The sequence below is a fragment of the Trifolium pratense genome, linkage group LG5 (genome assembly GCF_020283565.1).
Source record: "Trifolium pratense cultivar HEN17-A07 linkage group LG5, ARS_RC_1.1, whole genome shotgun sequence".
In the NCBI taxonomy this organism is placed as follows: Eukaryota; Viridiplantae; Streptophyta; class Magnoliopsida; order Fabales; family Fabaceae; genus Trifolium; species Trifolium pratense.
This window is the reverse complement of record NC_060063.1, coordinates 33,429,599-33,450,904: the sequence shown is the minus strand read 5'-3', so window position 1 is coordinate 33,450,904 and position 21,306 is coordinate 33,429,599. Positions and strand designations below refer to the sequence as shown.

At 34.5% G+C, this 21,306-nt stretch overlaps 2 protein-coding genes and 1 long non-coding RNA gene across 4 annotated transcripts; 1 reads left to right on the top strand and 2 right to left on the bottom strand.

Moving 5' to 3' along the window:
- Positions 1–597: 597 nt before the first annotated feature.
- LOC123886475 (probable E3 ubiquitin-protein ligase LUL1) lies at positions 598–2,915 on the bottom strand. The gene is made up of 4 exons (XM_045935792.1): positions 2,784–2,915; positions 1,907–1,929; positions 810–1,193; positions 598–664 (listed from the first exon to the last, which is right to left on the bottom strand). Exons 1-4 carry the CDS (start codon positions 2,913–2,915, stop codon positions 598–600), a joined length of 606 nt encoding a protein of 201 aa, XP_045791748.1.
- A 979-nt stretch (positions 2,916–3,894) lies between these two features.
- LOC123883931 lies at positions 3,895–11,226 on the bottom strand. Of its 2 annotated transcripts, none has more exons than XR_006800564.1 (5): positions 10,773–11,226; positions 10,449–10,608; positions 9,712–9,840; positions 6,542–7,336; positions 3,895–5,665 (listed from the first exon to the last, which is right to left on the bottom strand). It is a non-coding gene; the product is annotated as an uncharacterized LOC123883931 (long non-coding RNA). The 2 variants fall into 2 exon arrangements; XR_006800563.1 differs by having other exon boundaries at positions 4,787–5,665; positions 6,639–7,336.
- A 2,300-nt stretch (positions 11,227–13,526) lies between these two features.
- On the top strand, positions 13,527–14,753 carry LOC123886474. The gene has a single exon (XM_045935791.1). It carries the CDS (start codon positions 13,527–13,529, stop codon positions 14,751–14,753), a length of 1,227 nt encoding a protein of 408 aa, XP_045791747.1.
- Positions 14,754–21,306: the final 6,553 nt, after the last annotated feature.

Genomic DNA, 21,306 nt, shown 5'->3' with positions numbered 1-21,306 from the left:
ATAATGCATTTTCCTCAAAGGTCATTGAGGCATCCATCCCTTACAAAACTTATGAAACATTAGGGACAAGGGTCATTAAGTTCATATTGCAAAATCACTGCTAATTGCAGTTGCAGAATTAAATTTACAGACTATGGGTCATCAATTAAGGCAACAACTAACTTTCGCATTCATGCCTACGATCATTAAGTTATTTATCCAGCATTTTTTGGAGAGCTTATTGAAATAAGTTGAATAAGCTTATGAATATGTAATAAAATTGTTTCCATAAGTTGTTCCAAGTCCCAAACAATTCCACGAGTGTTTGTGTCAGTAGATAAGCTCAAAGTGCTTATACTATTATAGCTTAGACACAAACATTAAGTGCTGATAGAAATAACTTAGACACAAACACCAAGTGCTTGTACTAATAGCTCTTAATTAAGTTTTATCCAAAAAAGACACAAGTAGTTTTCAACCATTAGGTTGAACAAAAGTAGTAATCAGTATGCTGACATTGATCAGCGACAGTAACTTTTGGGTTGAGATAACAAGAAATGACAAGAAATTATAATGATCAAATCATTGAAATTTTTTTGGCAGAAACAAACATCAATATCATTTAACATTTCCCAATGATTTAGCATTAGTATTAGTGATATCACCGGCTAAGATCAGCATCATTCTGTTAACCAATAAAAAAAATTAAATCACAAAAAGGAAACTGAAAATACCATGTGGCGACAAGGAAGGACAGTTGTGTCGCGAGGTTCTGATAAGCAGATAACACACTCTTTTCCGGGGTCATTCCCATCCAAGTCACTCTATACTGAAGTTCCAATACCATATATCTCCTGCACAATATCTGCTTAACAACCTTCACCCAGAATTCTCCTTTCTCCTTCTCAAACACTGCTCGAGTTATCTGAGAGTTTGTGTTTGTTTTATTACCAGATGTTGGAGTTTCATTTGTTCCGTTCATGTCACCGAAAGATGCATCTGCTTTAACTGCTACAGGATAGACGTCTAGGTCGCCCACTTTCAACAACTTGGATTCCTCGAACATTGAAAGAGTGATACCAGTTCCATATGGGTGTCTAAACTTCTGGCCAAGACTATGCTGGAAATTGATAGTAACAGGTGCAAAAGTATTTTCCCTAGTCGAGTTAAGGACACAACCGTTACCTTCTTTTGCAAAGAAAAATACTGTGATGCTGTTATGAAGAAAATAGGAAACAAACATTTAGATCAAACAAATAAAAGAATTATACCACAAAATATACATATTCACTAAACTGTGTTCAATTTTAGTTTTTGAAAAACTGGAATTGCTCTGTTAAAAAATTGATTGAACCGACTATTAAGAGACTTGTATCCATAGATCTTGCCACAGAAACCAATTTTTCGTATTACTTGATGCTAACTTGGCTATGATGTAATGGAAGTGTCACCAATGTCTATTTCAACATTTCAACCTTCCTACCAGCAAGATTAGCCACCATGGGTTTCAAACCAACCAACAAATTATTGACAACTATTCTCTCAACTCAGTTAACCATCTCACTTTCGATTACCATGCACCAAATAATTTCACTTTCATTTGTTAAACTCCAACAGTCCACGCAAAATAAGTTAAGTAATCTTTCCACACCCTAAAAAGTAAAAGAATTAAAAAGGCACTCTCAGTAACCTCAAGGGACATTCTCAATAGAGGTCACTTCAGTTGGTGACTTGCTGTTAGATTGTCTAGAGCATATAAGCAATTGTTATCTTTAGCAGCAACAGACTCTGCTTTTCAACCAGGATCCCCATATTATTGTAGGAAATTGAACCCGAGTGACGCATAGATATACTTATTCAGTAAATCACAAAATATACGCAAAACATAGCTGCTCTATTTTTCATTTGAAAAATGCTATTTGCATACCTGTCATGCACCAGTTTCCTAATCTAGCCAAAAAATAACATGTTATGCCGATAAGTAAATATTTACCCAAATTAGTCTACATTGCCAACTATAAGAAAGCTCTCATTAAATTACAGTCCAAATTCCAGATAGACGAGTTCCCATAAAAATATCAAAAGGACAAGCTTATCAATACAAAACAATAAGACTAAACATGGTTAGACTTAGAGGTTGAATAAAAAAATAAACCAGTCAGGGTCATAATAAGCTAATATAAACCATACATATTTTGAATAAAAGTTCATATTAAAATTTCTTTGAAGGCCACCACCAGCCAACTTTTCCTTTATGAATAAAGAGTTCGTAATGTATTTTACTCTAAGGTCATTGAGGTATCCATCCCTTACAAAACATTAGGAACTAGAGTCATTAAGTTCATATATATCCATTCATGCATTTTGAATAAAAAAATTCATATATACTTTTTGACAAAAAATTGGACACAGATAGAGACAATTGCTTGAGTGGCAATTAAGGCAACAACTAGCTTTCACATTCAGGGACTAGGGTGATTAAGTTCGTCCAGCATTTTACTCTATGGTCATTGAAGCATCTATGATCCATTCATTACAAAATTTTAAAAACAAAATATATTCATCAATTCCAACGGTCAAATTTGGGGTTACAGGGGCCATATAACTCCAGCCCCTATAGAGTTTTTATACCCTTTTAAATTTTGATTTACAAAATTGGAGGTTCACTTTTTTGACACTAGAGGGAAACGAACTTGAGACCTTGAGAGGAGCACACTACAAGGTCTCAAACCAACGTCACTAGGCCAACCCAAGTGGGTACTCATGAAATCAAAACATAAAAAATTGAGAGTCGAATCATATACCTCTGGATCTGACTCTTCATTTTCAAAGTTGCTCTGATTCGTGGATGAAGCCACATCAAATCTAACACCTGAATTTGAACCATCAACAATCCCTTTGCTCACCAGCATGCTTTCAACTTCAGTTACAGTCATCCGCTAATAGTTCCATGAGATTTCGGTTTCACTGTTGAACCTTTTGGAATTTACCACCTTATTAGCATGTTGAACCTGGACACCACTACATTCAGCAATAAAACGTTTTGTATTTATCAAGCAGGAGATTGAATCTTATCGAATGATAAAGAACGATAAAAATGGGTAAGGTTCTGTCTTTTTTAAGTAACTAAATCCAAGACTTACATTTATAATTATCAACACAAAGCTAGTGAATCTGATTTTTATACCAACATCCACCAAATTTTATCAGATTTCACAATTGGTCTGGAGAAAGAAAAAAAAGACAAACAAATACAACCTCATTATGGTTTCCCTTATTGATGACAATGCAAGCATCCTTATGTGGCATACGTTGTCTGCAAAATTCCATATATACCAGATAGATATCATAAGAAATAGTTTAGACTCCAAAGAGTTGGTTTCTTTGTACTTTGCTTCAGTTGATTCGTTTCTCATTAGAGAATTCCTTTGAAACCCTTATCAGCAGGCCAATCAAACACAAGGGCGCACTTCCTTTTGCATTTGCAAAATAACTTCATATTGTAGTTGCAAAATTGCGATTAGGGACTAGGGTCATCAAAGCGCAATAGATAATATCCATGCTTTATATCAAAATTGCATTTCAGACAACTACTAGCTTTCACATTAAGGCGTCATCCCACATTTTTGGGCCACCAAGACAAAGTATACCATACCACTAGTGACAGTTTCACAATTAGGGTCATAAAAAGACAATAGACACAATCAACATTTTGAATAAAATTTCTTATTAACATTTATTTCCTTTAAAATCTACCATCCAACTTTTCCATTATGAATAATGAATTCATAATGCATTTGCCTCAATTTGAGGCATCCATCCCTTACAAAACTTATGAAACATTAGCGACAAGGGTCATTAAGTTCATATTGCAAAATCACTGCTAATTGCAGTTGCAAAATTGAATTTAGGGACTAAGGGTCATCAAAGCAGAATATATAGTCACTCATGCATTATTATGAATAAAAATTCATAATTTTTTTTAATAGAAAAGCAGACACCGATAGCAACAATTGCTTAAGTAGCAATTAAGGCAACAACTAGATTAAACATTCAGGCCTAGGGTCATTAAGTTATTTATCCAACATTTTTTGGGCATCAAGACATCACATCACTTTTTATCGAAGCAGAAGATTAAAAGTTTTTATCGACGTCCATCATCGTTCCCAACAGTTATTGATTATAAACTAGATGGGGCAAATATGTTGGAATGAAAATTCCAAAAATGGGCGAAACTGCATTATTGTAACAAAAAACTGTTCTTTTTTAAATATTGCTACCAAACATGATCTTGGGATAGAACACGTTTTGCATAATTAAGGTTCATTTTGTTTTTCTCAAGCAGAAGATTGAATGTTTTTGAATGATCGAGAATGAGAAAAATGGGGTAAAGTTGTACCATTTTTCAAGCAGCAGATTGAATGTTCTTGACAAAGAAAATGAAAAAATGGGTATCTCAATATGTATGATTCATGAATGCAAATATAGTGAAATGAAAATTCCAAAATTTACCATACCAAACGAAAAAGTTATTGGTACCAAACAAACAAAAGGGTCATGGGACAGAAAGAACACCTTTGCCCAATATCTTTTGTTTTGTTTTTATGAAGCAGAAGATTGAATGTTGTTCATAAGCGATTATAGAATTGAATTTAGGGACTAAGGGTCATCAAAGCAGAATGTATACCCATTCATGCATTATTATGAATGATCAAGAATGAGAAAAATGGGTAAAGTTATACCTTTGCACAATTAAGGTTTTTTTTTTCTTCCCTTAAGCAGAAGTTGTACCTTTTTTCAAGCAGACGATTGAATTTAGGGACTACGGATCATCAAAGCAGAATATATACTCATTCATTCAATATTATGAATAAAAATTCATAATTTTTTTATAGAAAAGCGGACACTGGTAGGGACAATTACTTGAGTAGCAATTAAGGCAACAACTAGCTTTCACATTTAGGGAATGGGGTCATTAAGTTCATCCAAAATTTTACTCTATAGTCATTGAGGCATCTATGATCCATCAGTTACAACATTTATAAAACATAGTATATTCATCGATTCCAATGGTCAAATATAGGGTTACTAGGGCAATATACTCCACCCTTTTTCAGATAATGAAAAATGATTTCGTCACATAATGAATGTTCTTGACTAAATTTAAAATTTGTATCTCAACTTGTATCGATGAAAATATATTGGATTGAAAGTTCCAAAATATATAAACTAGGAAAATTGATACATCCATTCATGAAATCAAAACATAAGAAACTGAGATGGGAATAATATACCTCTTGATCTGACTTTTCATTTTCAAAAGGTTGTTCTGATTCGTGCATGAAGCCGCATCTGAATGATGAACCTTCCCTTTACCCAACAACATGATTTCAACTTCAGTTACAGTCCTCCAAGAACAGTTCCATGAGATTTCGATCTCCAAATCACTGTTGAACCTTGGCAATTAACCACCTTATTAGCATGCTGAACCTGAACACTGCTATGCTCAGCAACAAACGCTTTTGTATTTATCAAGCAAAAGATTGAATCTTATTGAATGATCAAGAATGATAACACATACATCTAGTGCTATTATGCCAACACCTACTGAATTTTATCAGATACAACCTCATTATGGTTTCCTCCATTGATCACAATGCAAGCATCCTTATATGCCATAGGTTGTCTGCATAATGCCATACATACCAGGTCGATATTATAAGTAATAGATAATATGAATGAAATTTTACATTAAAATTGCATTTAAGGCAACAACGCTTTCACAATATGGCATCATCCAGCATTTTTGGGCCACCAAGACAATTCCTTATAAAAATCATGGAACAAAGTATATCCAACTTTATATACAATACCACTAGTGACAATTTCACAATTAGGGTCATAAAAAGACAATAGACACCATCACGTTTTGAATAAAATTTTCATATTAAATTTCTTTCCTTTGAAAGCCACCATCCAACTTTTTCATTATGAATAAAGAATTCATAATGCATTTTTCTCAAAGGTCATTGAGGCATCCATCCTTTACAAAACTTATGAAACATTTGGGACAAGGGTCATTATGTTCATAATGCAAAATCACTTCTAATTGCAGTTGTAGAATTGAAGTTAGGGACTACGGGTCATCAAAGCAAACTATACACCCATGCATGCATTATTATGAATAAAAATTCATATTTTTTTAATAGAAAAGCGGACACCGATATAGACAATTGCTTCAGTAGCAATTAAAACAACCACTAGCTTTCACATTCAGGGACCAGGGTCATTAAGTAATTTATCCAGTATGTTTTGGGCATCAAGACATCCAATCACTTTTTATCGAAGCATAAGATTAAAAGTTTTATCGAAGCCCATCATCGTTCCCAGCAAGTATTGATTATAAACTAGATAGGGCAAATATGTTAGAATGAAAATTCCAAAAACTGTTGTTTTAAAATATTGGTACCAAACATGATCTTGGGACATAACATATTTTGCACAATTAAGGTTCTTTTTGTTCTTCAATGATCAAGAACGAGAAAAGTGGGTAAAATTGTACCTCTTTTTCAAGCTGAAGATTGAATGTTCTTGAATAAATAATAAATGAAGAAATGGGTCTTTGTAATGTTCCTGAGGCCAGAAAAACAGTTCATTACCTTCCAGGAGGCATTCTGAAGGATCTTGTAATGTTCGGTAACTTTCTTCTGAAACTCAAGCTTTTCATATCTTTCATCAATAAACCCTCATCTTTCTATAGCTTTCTGATATGAATGTGAAAAGAATATAAATAAGCAAAACAGGGAAACATGCATTAACCAGGCTCAAACAATGTAACCCATCAATATAGTGAAAAAAAGTCAGAAGTTCAAGATAGATGAACTCTAGAAGCAAGAGAGCTAAAATCATTTATGTATTAGGACTTGAACCACCTTCCTGAAGAAAAGTAACACATCTAACGTTTGTAAACCAATGCCGCACTCCCTATTTAATTCAAAATTTTATATCGCAACCCAACATGGAACATAGAAAAGGGAGCAGATAAACATTATAGAAAATAAGCATCGTTTTACAGAATAAAAACCTTTTCCGGCATGAAAATAAGCAACATTGAAATCATGTCTCAACCTAACCCAAAAAACCACTATTTATTGGCCACATAGAAGATTTGGAGCAAGCAATCCACAATTTACTAACAGAAAGAGAACATAATAAATTATGTGAATTCTAGACTGAGCTAGAATAAAAGACCTCCTGGAAATTTGTCCCTTAGCAGATGAGAAGGCCACCCAGAATAAGAATAACGGTCAACAATGAGAGTGTTATTCCACTTTTCAATTTTGTTTCCATCAATGACCTGCACCAACAATACAACTTAATTAAAGAAATCTTGGCATTTCACTTGTCATGAGCAAGTACCAGCAAAAATATCCAAATGGTTCTATTGCTATAAAACTTGCACGCAACATTAGCAAATAAGAACAACATTCTAGGATATAACCATATTAACATAGTAACTAGAGCCATGTATCAAGCTTATTGAATTATACTTCCCTATGAGTCAGAAACCATGTCAGCTTTACAACACTATGTCATCACAACTTGCTTCTGCGGATTACATAAAGGCTATGGAAACTAGAGGTTTTGATCAAAGGACTTAAATGCCTAAGCTGTCTATGGTTACTATTTCTTCCTTCATAATGCAAAATCACTTCTAATTGCAGTTGCAGAATTGAATTTAGGGACTAAGGGTCATCAAAGTAGAATATATATTCATTCATGCATTATTATGAATAAAATTTCATAATTTTTTTTAAAACGACACCGATAGAGACAATTGCTTGAGTAGCAATTAAGGCAACACTAGCTTTCACATATATGGACTACGGTCATTAAATTCATCCAACATTTTACTCTATGATCCATCCGTTACAAAATTTATAAAACAACGTATATTCATCGATTCCAACAGTCAAATTTAGGATTACTAGGGCAATATACTCCATCACTTTTTCAGATAATGAAAAGGGATTCCGTCATGCAATGAAAAGGGATTCCCAACATGTATCGATTATAAACCAGATGGGGCAAATATGTTAGAATAAAAATTCCAAACACGAGTGAAACTCCTTTATCATGACAAAAAAAAACTGTCTTTTAAGGTTCTTTTGGGATGGACCAGAACACCTATTGCACAATTAAGGTTCTTTAGTTTTTCTCAAGCAGAAGATTGAATGTTCTTGAATGATCAAGAATGGGAAAAATGGGTAAAGTTGTACCTTTGCACAATTAAGGTTTTTTTTTCTTCCCTTAAGCAGAAGTAGTACCTTTTTTCAAGCAGATGATTGAATTTAGGGACTACGGATCATCAAAGCAGAACATATATCCATTCATTCATTATTATGAATAAAAATTCATAACTTTTTTTTAATAAAAAAGCGGACACAGATAGAGACAATTGCTTGAGTAGCAATTAAGGCAACAACAAAGCTTTCACATTTAGGGACTAGGGTCATTAAGTTCATCCAACATTTTACTCTATGGTCATTGAGGCATCTATGATGCATCCGTTACAAAATTTATAAAACAAAGTATATTCATCAATTCCAACCACCAAATTTAAGGTTACTAGGGCAGTATACTCCCCACCCCTTTTTCAAATAATGAAAAAAGACTCCGTCACACAATCATTCAGTCCTATATAGGGTTTTATACCCTTTAAAATAGGAAAGCCAACATCGCTCCCAACATGTATTGATTATAAACCAGTTGGTGCAAATATCTTAAAGTGAAAATTCCAAAAACGAGTGAAACTCCCTTATCGTGACAAACAAAAAACTGTCTTTTAAGGTTCTTTTGGGACAGAACAGAACACCTTTTGCACAATTATGGTTCTTTTGTTTTTCTCAAGCAGAAGATTGAATGTTCTTGAATGATAAGAATGAGGAAAATGGGTAAAGTTGTAACTTTGCACAATTAAGGTTTTTTTCTTCCCTTAAGCAGAAGTTGTACCTTTTTTCAAGCAGATGATTGAATTTAGGGACTACGGATCATCAAAGCAGAACATATATCGATTCATGCATTATTATGAATAAAAATTCATAACTTCTTTTAATAGAAAAGCGGACACCGATAGAGACAATTGCTTGAGTAGCAATAAAGGCAACAACAAGCTTTCACATTTAGGGACTAGGGTCATTAACTTCATCCAACATTTTACTCTGGTCAAATTTAACATCACAGGCAATATACTCCCCACCCCTTTTTTCAGATAATGAAAAAAGATTCCTTCACACAATCTTGTATAGGGTTTTTATACCTTTAAAATGGAAAGCCAACATCGCCCAACATAGTTCCCAACATGTATCCATTATAAACCAGATGGTGCAAATATCTTAGATCGTGTAATCCATTCTCGCCTTAATGGGCCATTTGTTTTGGTATTTTAAAAAAATAATTTTTATACAATTAACTGTATTTTTTGTCTTTATAAATTATTAAATTTTACTTTCTAACCAATCAATAATCACTGTATACCTTCTAACCAATCACAATGCAAATCATCATGCTAGTACACCACAGTACAAAAAAACCACTAAACTTCAAACAAATCACAATGCAAATCAAACTACAAAATTAAGCAATGCATGAAAATAAATCAATTTATTTATTTATATTTGTTTAAACTCCAGTACAAGTGGTGAGGAAAAATGAAAGAGATGAGAAACTTACAAATCATACGGGGAAGTAGCAATCGTGCAGGAACAACAGAGCCTTTGTGCAGGAGTGACGGAACTGTCGTACATGGGACATAAGTCTTGCTAACAGCTTACTATGCCTCTTCCTCCTAATTTTCTCTTGCTTTAAAACATTTGAAGAAAAGGTAAGTCAATAAAGATAAGGCTAACTTGGTAACTAAGGACTACATGCTACGTCTTAGCTCTTAATTTTAAACTAATTAGTGCCTCATCACAAACAGTTTTGACACCAAAATTTGGGAACTTCATTGGCCAATGATTATAATAATGAGCAATAAAAGATCCACAAAGAAGACCCTATTACTAAAAAATGCACTAACATACAACCAATATCAGTATATATAAATAGAGGACAACGTATCAAGTATCAAGCATTCAATATAAGTGACAATGCAAAGAGGAAATTAGGAGAATGTGTCTGATCTAACAAAAAACTTGATTTCCAATTTGCTAAATCAGATAAATAACACAAACACTGCTACTACAACTCTTAAATCAACAAAAGCAAGTATCCATCCTATCAGAGGAAAACTAATACCTCAAACAACAAATAAATTGTAAAATAATAATCAATCTTAGAAGAGTAGAGACGATTTGCTAATACTCTGCATCTATTTTATCAAAACTTTACTTTGCATTTTGAGATTGTAAAACAAATAATCAAATCTTAGAGCAGAGATTCAGGCACAGTGGCATCATTTAGAGGCTCACCCTTAGTTGCAAACTGAAAATTAAGTTCACAATTGTACTTGGCAGTCCTGTAACAACCTCTCTAGCAGAAGCAACACTCATAAAATCGAAGGAATAAATAGAACCCTCACACAGTTGGTAAAATGAGGGTCTTTCTTATGGAAGTGCAAATGATAGCTCCCTGAAACAAAATGACTAAAATTTTCAAAACATAATTCCACAATAATGAAAAAATCAAACAAAGTGATAATGAAATAGTAAGCATATTGCAAAATTGTGTCATAAACAAATAAATCTAATTAGTTAAGAGGCAAGAAGAAAAAATATTGTGGACTACCATTTTACCTTCATAGATTAATTGAACAAGATGTGAGATTCAGTGCTCGTGCAATTTGGGGGAAAAGGGACTAATGAGAAAGTTAGGGTTTCGGTGACATTCAAATTTCTAAACGGGAAAGGGTTTGAACTTTGAAGGGTTCGTGAAAGAAGATTAGAGGGTTCTGAGAAACGGTGACGACGATGAGAAACGGTGACGGTGAAGAGATTGTGAGAAACGGTGACGACGATGAGAAACGGTGACGGTGAAGAGATTGTGAGAAACGGTGACGACGATGAGAATGAGAAGATCATAGAAACGGTGACACGGTGACAAGGTTACGGTGAGAAAAGACGACGACGACGAGGTTACGGTGAGAAACGGTGACGAAGATGAGAATGAGAAGCTTGAAGGCTCTCGTGGAGAGAAAAGAAGGAATGAAATGAAATTCTTTTCAAAAATGCACACACGCATATTTCACATTCAAAAATGAGAAGTTTGAATTTGTTTTTTTTAAGTTTTTTCAAATAATAAATTTTTATAGTCATTTCAAAATAAAATTTATGTATTTCTGTCAAAGTGTATTTCTATTTAAGTTTTATTGTTAAGCTAATGTGTATTTTTAAATAATTATTTTGTATACATGTTTAGAATATTGTAAAAAATTCCTCAAAAAAAAACTCAATAGTAATTTTTATGTCGAGATTTTAATTACATTTATCTTTATCTTTAGAAATTTTAAAAATTCATATCTAATTCTCCGCATTTAAAAAAAAAAATTCAAGTTATATAAATAAATTTCGGGTCTTGCTAACGAGTGTACTCGAACAATATTTAAATATTAAATTTAAAAAAATTATTTCATAAAGATTCAGAAATCAATGAGATGGGGCTAGCCCATTTTTTTTAATAATTAACAGCATATATATAAAATAAAATCACCATAGGTTTTTTTTAGGTTTAATTAGTCTATTGGTCCCTTAAAGATATTTTAGGTTTCACAATGGTCCCTTAAAGAAAAAAAGGCTCAGATTGGTCCCTTAAAGGAAAAAAACGCCCGGATTGGTCCCTTAAAGACATATATGTTTGTCATATTGGTCATTTCCGTTAAATTTTAACTCCAAATATAACAAAAAATTTCAATGGTTAAAATTTTAAAAATTAATAAGGTTTTTGGTAGACCACTTACACTTAATGGCATCCACAATCCAGTCAATTAAAACTAACGTTTTTTGTAAAAAATTGACAGAAATGACCAATTGAGAAACGGATGTGTCTTTAAGGGACCAATCCGGACATTTTTTTCTTTAAGGGACCATTGTGAAACCTAAAATGTCTTTAAGGGATCAAAAGACTAATTAAGCCTTTTTTTTATAAGCACCAAAATAAAATAAATTCTATGATAAAATAAAATAAAGGAAAATACTAACATGTTAAAACATTGGATATGGTAATTTTGACTCAAAAATTGTGTAATCAATTATTTTATTTTATTTTTGTTGGTTTTCACCCTCTGGTTCTTAGGGGAAGGGGGCACTAGTAGTCCAGAGTTCGGGGCTAGTTCTGACATCAAGCGGTTCTAGTCTCCTCCCAAATGCAGTTAAGGGGAATCGAACCGTGGTCCTCCCTACCAAATTCAGCGTCAATCACCACTGAACCAACTAATATTTGGTAAATTGTGTAATCAATTTCTTAAATGTACAAAAACAGTTCTTATCATTACAAAATCACTATCTTTAAATTCATTAACTAGCATAATATTCGTGCATACGCACGGATCGCGGCGTTGGCGTAATATTTTTTAATCGTAGGGTGAGTAATGTGTAGTACGAAATTAGTCCCGTTATATTACTTGGGTAATATAATCGAAAATTAATTTTCAATCATTTTGAAACGAATGGAGTAGTAATATGGGTTTACACCGACTTGTATTTATTTTAGTTATCGTTTTTTTTGTTTACAATGTTGGCAATGAGAACCGAACCTAGGACCTCATGCATACTACCCAAATCTTTCACCACTAGACCAAACATAGTGGCTTTATTTTAGGCATCGTTCTTGTATTTTTTTTTATTACACGTTTATTTGAATTATAAATATTACTAAATATTAAAGTTGACAAATTTGATGAACCAAAAAAAAAAAAAAAATTGACAAATTTAATGAAAAAATAATTTTTGTTTATAATTAAAAAATTGATATAATAGTTATTTAAATTTTTCATTAGCAACAACTTGTGTATAGTAGTTATTTAAATTTTTCATTAGCAGCAACTTATTTTCTCGTGTATAATAGTTATTTAAAAAAATATTAAAAAAACATTAATGACAACTTGTCACTTATATATAACACTACCTCTATCCTTTTGAATGCCACTTTAAAGAATAGAAACGGTGGAAGAATTGGTTCATATAAAAATTGCACTTAGGGTGTGTTTGGTTGTGAGAAGAAATTGAGAAGAGAGAAATTGGTGATAAACAGTATGAGAAGAGAGAAAAATAGTAGATTTGTAATATTATTTGGTTTTAAAAAAAGAGAAGAGGAATAGAAGAGAGAGATTTTGTTTTTTTAATGTTTTTTTAAATAATAAATTAGTTTTTTGACAAAATTAAATAATTAATTTTTATCCTGTCTTTTTTTAAAAAAAATTCTTAGTGTTAAATATATTTCTCAAGTTATATATATGTATATAAATAAACTCCGGGTCTTGCTAACGAGTGCCCTAGGGAACACAAAGACAAGGATGTTAGGAGGACGAGGGAGCACTCTAAACAATTTCAGCCATGAAGATAGTTTCTTTAAACTTACGAGGGTGGGGAAGCAGTGCTAAACGGCGTCGTTTGAGCCAGTTACTGGTTTCAGGTATGTTCGATTTATGTTTGCTTCAAGAGACTAAAAAGGCTACTTTCGATGATTATATGATTGAACATTTATGGGGTCATAAGAATGTGGAATGGGTGGCGAAAGAGTCGGTCGGTTTGTCGGGAGGGTTGTTGATAATGTGGAATGCAGGTTTATTCAAAGTCAAGTTTAGCTTTACTAGCGATAGTTTTTTGGGCTTATGTGTGGAATGGAAGGAGGGTACTCTTTACATTATCAATGTATATTCCCCTTGTAATCTGTCTGGTAAAAGAAAATTGTGGAATGATTTATTGGAGTTTAAGTTGAACAATGAACAGGGAGATTGGTGTGTAGGAGGTGATTTCAACGCAGTGATGAAGGAGGGGGAACGACAGGGTAGTAGTTCTTTTTCTAGAATTAATGAAAGGATGGAATTCTGTCAATTTGCTGAAGCTATCGAATTGATAGATGTACCGGTCGCCGGCAAGAAATTCACTTGGTTTAGTGCTGACGGGAAGGCTAAGAGTAGACTGGATCGGTTCTTGCTCTCAGAAAATTTTATTGAAAAAGGAGCAGTGCCTGGTCAATGGATTGGCAACCGTGACATTTCAGATCATTGCCCGATTTGGTTATTGTGTTCTGATGTCAACTGGGGTCCAAAACCGTTTAAGGTGAACAACTGTTGGTTGGAGCATCCTGAGTTCAAATCTTTTGTTGTGAATGTTTGGGAGCAGCGGAATATCAAGGGCAAGAAGGCTTTTATAATCAAGGAAAAATTAAAGAAATTGAAAGAGGAGCTGCGAGGTTGGAATAGGGAGGTATTTGGCATTCTTGATTTGAACATTGAAAAAACAGTGACGGAATTGAACGAGGCTGAGGCGTTAAGTATTAGTGATGGGTCGAATTCGTTGATTAGTGACAAGTCTGCTATCAACAAGAAATTTTGGGAGCAAATTCATTACAAAGAAAGTTTGATTAAACAGAAATCTAGAATGAAATGGGTCAGAGAAGGAGATTCAAATTCTCATTTTTTTCATGTTAGTCTCAAAGGCAGAAGAAGGAGAAATCAATTGTCGCTGCTCAAGAGAGGTGATGAGTGGATTCAAGGGGTTGACAACATCGAATTGGAAGTAAAGGATTATTTTGCAAGAAACTTCAATGAAGATTGACACAACAGACCTTTTGTTCATGGTATTGATTTTAATGTTTTATCGGCAGATGATAATGAACTTTTGATACAACCTTTTTCGGAAGAAGAAGTTAGAGATGTGGTATGGAGTTGCGATGGAAACAAGAGCCCCGGGCCGGATGGCTTCAACTTTAACTTCTTAAAGGAGTGCTGGTCCACGTTGAAATTCGATGTGATGGAATTTTTGTATGAGTTTCATCATAATGCAGTCTTACCAAAAGCTATCACCGCATCGTTTCTAGCTCTTATTCCTAAGAAAGACCATCCTCAACAATTATCTGATTATCGACCCATCTGCTTGATTGGTATTCTTTATAAACTCTTATCTAAACTGTTGGCTGGAAGATTGAAGAATATGATGGGTAAGCTCATTTCAAACTGTCAGACAGCTTTTATTCCAGGTAGGCAGATTTTGGATGGTGTAGTGGTCCTCAATGAAATTATTGATTTAGCCAAACGTAGAAAAGATTGCTGTTTATTTTTTAAAGTGGTTTTTGAGCGTGCCTACGATACTATTAATTGGAATTATCTGGAACGAATGATGGTGAAGATGGGGTTCGCCGAAAATTGGATGAGTTGGATGAGAGCGTGCATATTTAATAGTTCGATGTCAGTCTTCGTTAATGGTAGTCCCTCACAGGATTTCACGGTTGGCAAGGGTTTGAGGCAAGGCGATCCACTTTCTCCATTTTTGTTTTTGCTTGCAGCCGAAGGTTTAACTGGGATGGTTAAAAAGGCAGTGGAAATTGGAAAGTTTATTGGTTACAAAGTATCTGATTCGATTGGTTTCGAGTTATTACAGTTTGCCGATGACACAATCTTGTTGGGCGAATGTTCTTGGGATAATGTCCGTACTATGAAGTCTATATTAAGAGGCTTTGAGTTGGTTTCGGGATTGAAAATAAACTTTGTTAAAAGCAAAATTTATGGAATTAATGTTGATTCCAATTTTCTGGCTGCTGCATCAACTTATTTAGACTGCAAATCTGATTCAATCCAATTTAAATTTTTGGGCTTACCCGTGGGAGCAAATCCTAGGAGGCAGGCGACTTGGAAGCCTATAGTTGAATCTATGTCGAAGCGGCTGTCCAGTTGGAACGCTCGGAATCTTTCGATTGGAAGTAGGGTGACATTGATTAATTCTGTGCTGTCAAGTCTTCCGCTATATTTTTTTTCATTTTTCAAGGCACCTCGCTGTATCATTCATCAGTTGGAGAGGATTCAGCGGAATTTTCTTTGGAATGGAGGAAAGGAGGATAAAAAGATTTGTTGGGTTAAATGGTCTCAGGTGTGTTTACCCAAAGATAAGGGCGGATTAGGTGTTAAAAGTTTAGAACATTTCAATTTGGCTTTGTTGTGTAAATGGAAGTGGAGGTGCATTATCGACAAATACGCAATTTGGTTTGATCTTTTGAATTTCAGGTATGGGCCTCTTTCAATCAAATTTTTAAGTTGGGATTCTGTTGTAACGGGTCATAAGGACTCCCTTTGGTGGAGAGACGTTGTGAGCGTTGGTGGGAAGGATGGAGATTGTTGGTTTCCGACACAAGTCAGCAGCGTGTTGGGTAACGGTAATTCTATAAGTTTTTGGAAAGAGAAATGGTACGGGGCTGCTCCCTTAAAGAACTTATTTCCCTGTTTATTTGACAAAGTGCAGTTTAATGATTGTGTAGTATCCGACCTAATTCAGTTAGGCAATTTCCATTTGAATTGGCAGCAAGAGTGGTTATTGTCATTATCGCAAGTTGAACAGCAGGAGAAGAATGAATTGGAAAATCTCTTATTTGGAGTGGTGTTGCAAGCGGGTTCAACGAATCGCTGGCGTTGGATTCCTGAATCTACAGGAATGTTTAGCGTTAAGTCTGCGTATTGTCTAATGCAAAATCTTTATGAGCCGATTTCTATTGATTCTGATTTGCTGGAAGCCTTACTCACTATGTGGAAGAATGACATTCCATCAAAAGTGGGAGTCTTTGGTTGGCGTTTATTACTAGACAAGTTGCCTACTAGGGCAGCCCTTGCTTCTAAAGGTATTTTATCTAATTCTCATGATTTACCTTGTGTTTTCTGCTTTCAAGCGGTGGAGACCAGTCATCATCTTTTCTTTAGTTGCGGTATGACTATTGAGTTATGGAAGCAATTTTTTACATGGATGGGTGTTGAAGCATCATTTCAGGTTGGAGGTAGGCATCACTTTACGTTATTTGGGTCTCTTGTCAAATCCAAGAAAGGTGGGAAAGTGAAACATTTAATTTGGTTGGCGACAACTTGGTGCTTATGGCGTTTGAGAAATAACATTGTATTTAGAGGTGATTTTGCTGATTTTTCTGGTTTACTTGATCAAATTAAATTTGTCTCTTGGCTCTGGTTTAGTGGTAGAGCAGGGCGTAAATCAGGTTATTTGTATCACAATTGGTGTTGGATGGGATAAACTAATTTTGTCAAACTTGGTTATGTGTAGCGTTTTGAGCGTTTGGTTGGAAGGTCGGATACAAGAGTTATCCGGAGTTGCTTTAGTCACGTAATTTTCGAGGGCGAAAATCTTTTAAGTGGGGGAGAGTTGTAACGACCCAATTTTCATATTATTATTTTATGTGTTAAAATATTTTATTTAACGTGGCATTTTAATTAAGTTAATAACTTGAGTTATTTATCGAGTACTTTAGTTATTAAGCGAGTAGAGAGAGTTAACGTGTTATTGGGCCAAGCCAATTGGGCTTGAGGCCCAATGGGCCTTGTGTGTGTGAGGGGGGCGCCATATGGCCATGAAGGAAGGGAGAAACATTTCATTTCTCATGGTTCTTGTGTTCTTGAGAGAAAGGAGAGAGCTTGAGGAGCTAGGGCGAGAAGGAGAGCGAGGGATTCGAGGAGCAATCTTCGTGAGTTCGTCGATCCAAGGTAAGAGAGTAGATTTCATATTCGTGGGTGACTCGAGGAAGGGGAGAATGTCGATTTCTCCTCACCCGAACTTCCTCCACCCCATTTTCGTTTTAGCTTTGAACGGATTTTCTTGATGGAAATCGTTCCTAAGGTTCTTAATGTAACGACCCAAATTTATTATTCGCTATTTAAGTGTTTAATTATTTGGTAATGTGGTTTTTAAGTAAGATAGTAACTTTAAGTTATTTATCGAGAGTTTTAGTTAACGCGCGAGTTAGTGAGAGTTAACGCGAGTTGGGCCAAGCTATTGGGCTTGAGGCCCAATGGGCCTTGGACTTAAGGTGAGGGGGCGCTATATGAGGCCCTTAGAGAGAGAAAGAATTCATTCTTTCTTGTTTTTGGGAGAAGTAGAGAGAAGGGAGAGCAAGAGGAGAGCTAGGGCAAGAGCTTGGAGGAGGGATTCGAGGAGCAATCTTCGTGAGTTCGTCGATCCAAGGTAAGAGAGTAGATTTCATATTCGTGGGTGACTCGAGGAAGGGGAGAATGTCGATTTCTCCTCACCCGAACTTCCTCCACCCCATTTTCGTTTTAGTCTTGAATGGATTTTCTTAATGGAAATTGATTCTAAGGTTCATAACATGCTTAACATGCTTTTAACATGATGAATGAACGAATTTAATGGTTAAAAACGAGTTTTATGAAAGATTAAACTCAAGAACTTTGTGTTCTTGAGAGTTTTGAGTAAAAGTGTTCAATTCTTACTTTTTCGATGTTTATGATGTAGATCTATGAAATGAACCGTCCTTTTGAGTCTATACATGTTGGTTACACGTGAAATCAAACTCATTTGAGATTTATAACAAGAAAAATGGGATTTATGAGTAGATTTTGAGTCTTTGTAAAAAAATGAGTCTTGAATCATAAAATAAGTGATTATAGATAGTAACAAGTTGTTCTTAAGTGTTTTTGATCATATATAAATGTGGTAAATGATGTATGTGTGTTTTTGGGACATAATAAGTGCTTATATGTGAAAATAAGTGATTATTTGGTCTTTGCTCAAGAAAACTCGAAATTACTCTGGTCCCTGAGCCTGGCTCAGCTTTTTCCGAGCCTGGCTCAGCTTTTCTGGGTAGCTTGCTGGTCCCTGAGCCTGGCTCAGCTTTTCCCGAGCCTGGCGTAGCTTTTCTGGGGAGCTTGCTGGTCCTTGAGCCTGGCTCTGTTTCTTTCCGAGCCTGGCTCAGCTCAGTCAATTTCTGCGTTGACCTTTGGTTGACCGTTGACTTTTGACTTTTGATGGTTTATGTACCCGAAACCCATTTTACTCGATTTTTCGCGTAGATTCCGATTCCGAAGTTTGTTTTGTGAGATAATGCATGATTAATACAATTAGCTTATATTTTTGGTATTGTGTTAAAATGCAAGTGAATACATTGTATGTAATAAACGATGTATGTTGATGGTATGATTAATTGTGTTCTTATGCAATTATTTGTTGATGTTGTGTGATGATTATTGATGATGTTTGTTTAAATGTCAAAGAAGTATATTAAGGTGTTAATCAACTTAATAAAGAAGGATATTAGGATTTTGTTATTCTAATAAAGAAGGATATTAAGGTATAGTGTTATCTTAATAAAGAAGTAATGTTGGATAGTGTTCCACATTAGTAAATGAAGAGCTTAATGCTATTTATTGTGAGTGAATTCATGAAATACATACATGCATTCATGAATATATGTGATATTGGATATTCCAATAAAGAAGGATATCGGATTATATTTATCCGATAAAGAAGGATATTAGAGGTGAGATACTCTAATAAAGAAGATGGTACCACATGCATTAGATATGTCTAGGGGACATAGCATGAAGATTGTGGCATTAGATTGCATTAGGATATGTGTACATTATTTGATATTTGATATGTGACACATATGTTTGGAATTTGTGATAATTGTCTATGTGTGTTAGACTTGATGTATGTGTTGATTGTCCGATGATTTTAAATGTAATTGGCTTCAATATCTTATGAATTATGATTGATATTTGGTTATAACCTTTCGTAGCTTATAATTGAATGAGGTTAATAATGTATGCTGATAAATGAAGTATACGCATGATATATGAATATGCATGAATGATGGTGATGTATATGTATAATGTATGATTATGCATGTTTTTATGAAGAAGTGTTTAAGTACCATTTACTTACACTTGTATATTTTGAGTATGTTATCTAACTCTCTTTTATGTGTTATGTGCTGGACCGTTGGGGGTCCAGATTTACAGGTTTTGTGGTATTCGATGTCGAGTCGTCGGTGAAGCTCTGCTCTGATTGTGACACGGGAAAAGGGGTTTTATATGTATATAGAGTCTCCTTATCTAGGTTGTTTTGTATGACTAATAAATACATTAGTTGATTTAACATTTGTATAAACAAGTATTTTTACTAATTAACTACATTAGTATTATTTTGGTAGAGGAGCGTAATACTCGAACCGACATTCAATAAATTAAATGTGATTTTCCGTTGCGTATTTTGAAAAAGATTTTATTAAGGTAGAAATATAAAAATAATGGGTTTGGGTGTTACAATTGGTATCAGAGCCCCGTTGTCTTCGGACTGTGTGGGTTAGGTGTCGATCAGAGCAGGTCTGTGCAGTCAGACCAAGTGAGTATTGTGTGTCAGTCGTGTTTGTCTAACAATTTTGTTGTGTTTGTTTTGTGAAATCACTTATGTTGTTCATTTAGGAACTATGAGTGGTGTGAATTGGATTAATCGATCCATTGTTTTGTTGAGTAATGGTGTGAGTGCTATACTTCTATGTTTATAATAGTTGTATATGCTTAGAGTTTAACCTTTTTGTAGTTTAAACTTGGTTGGTCGATGCTTATTTGCTAATTGTTGACGATCCGGCATGATATAAAACTGCATGTGATGATCCGGCATGATGTAAAACTGCATGTGACGATCCGGCATGATATAAAACTGCATGTGGTAATGATTTGAAATAATTTTAAAAACTAATATTATTTCTTGAAGATTTTGGTGAAAATATAGAGTTATTTTCTTTTGGGTAAGTGAAAATTAAATTTTTAAAATGGTGAAAAGATTAGGATATTAATGTGTCCTGGTATGTGTTTGTTATATGTTTGTTTATAGCATGTGCTAGATGATTACTAGGCATTTGAATTGCTATGCGTTTTATGAGTAAAAACATGAAGATCTCATAATTCCATGTTGTGATTGTTGATGCATGATTCTAATTGTGCTTTCAAGTCTATAATGATGATTATATGCTTGAAGTTTTGAATTTTGTGGATTAGTGAGTCGAGAAAACGAGAGTTTAGTGAGCGTAAGTTCAAAACCGTAGCAGAGCACCCATATTTTTGGATGTGCTCGCTAGGCGAAGAATGGACCTCGCTGATTCTCGCTGAGTCTTGCTAAATCCTGTGAATGTTTTTGACTTGTCTCGCCGGGAGCTCGCTAGCTTTTGCTAAGCGAGGGAGCCAGACAAGAATTTTATGTTTGTTGATGTCTTGTTCTGAGTTGATTGAATGTGAGTATGAATTATTGCTATGCAACGTTCATTTTCTTGTGTTGTTTTGATTTCCTAACTTTGAGAAGTGAGGGAAGTATAGGTTACTTG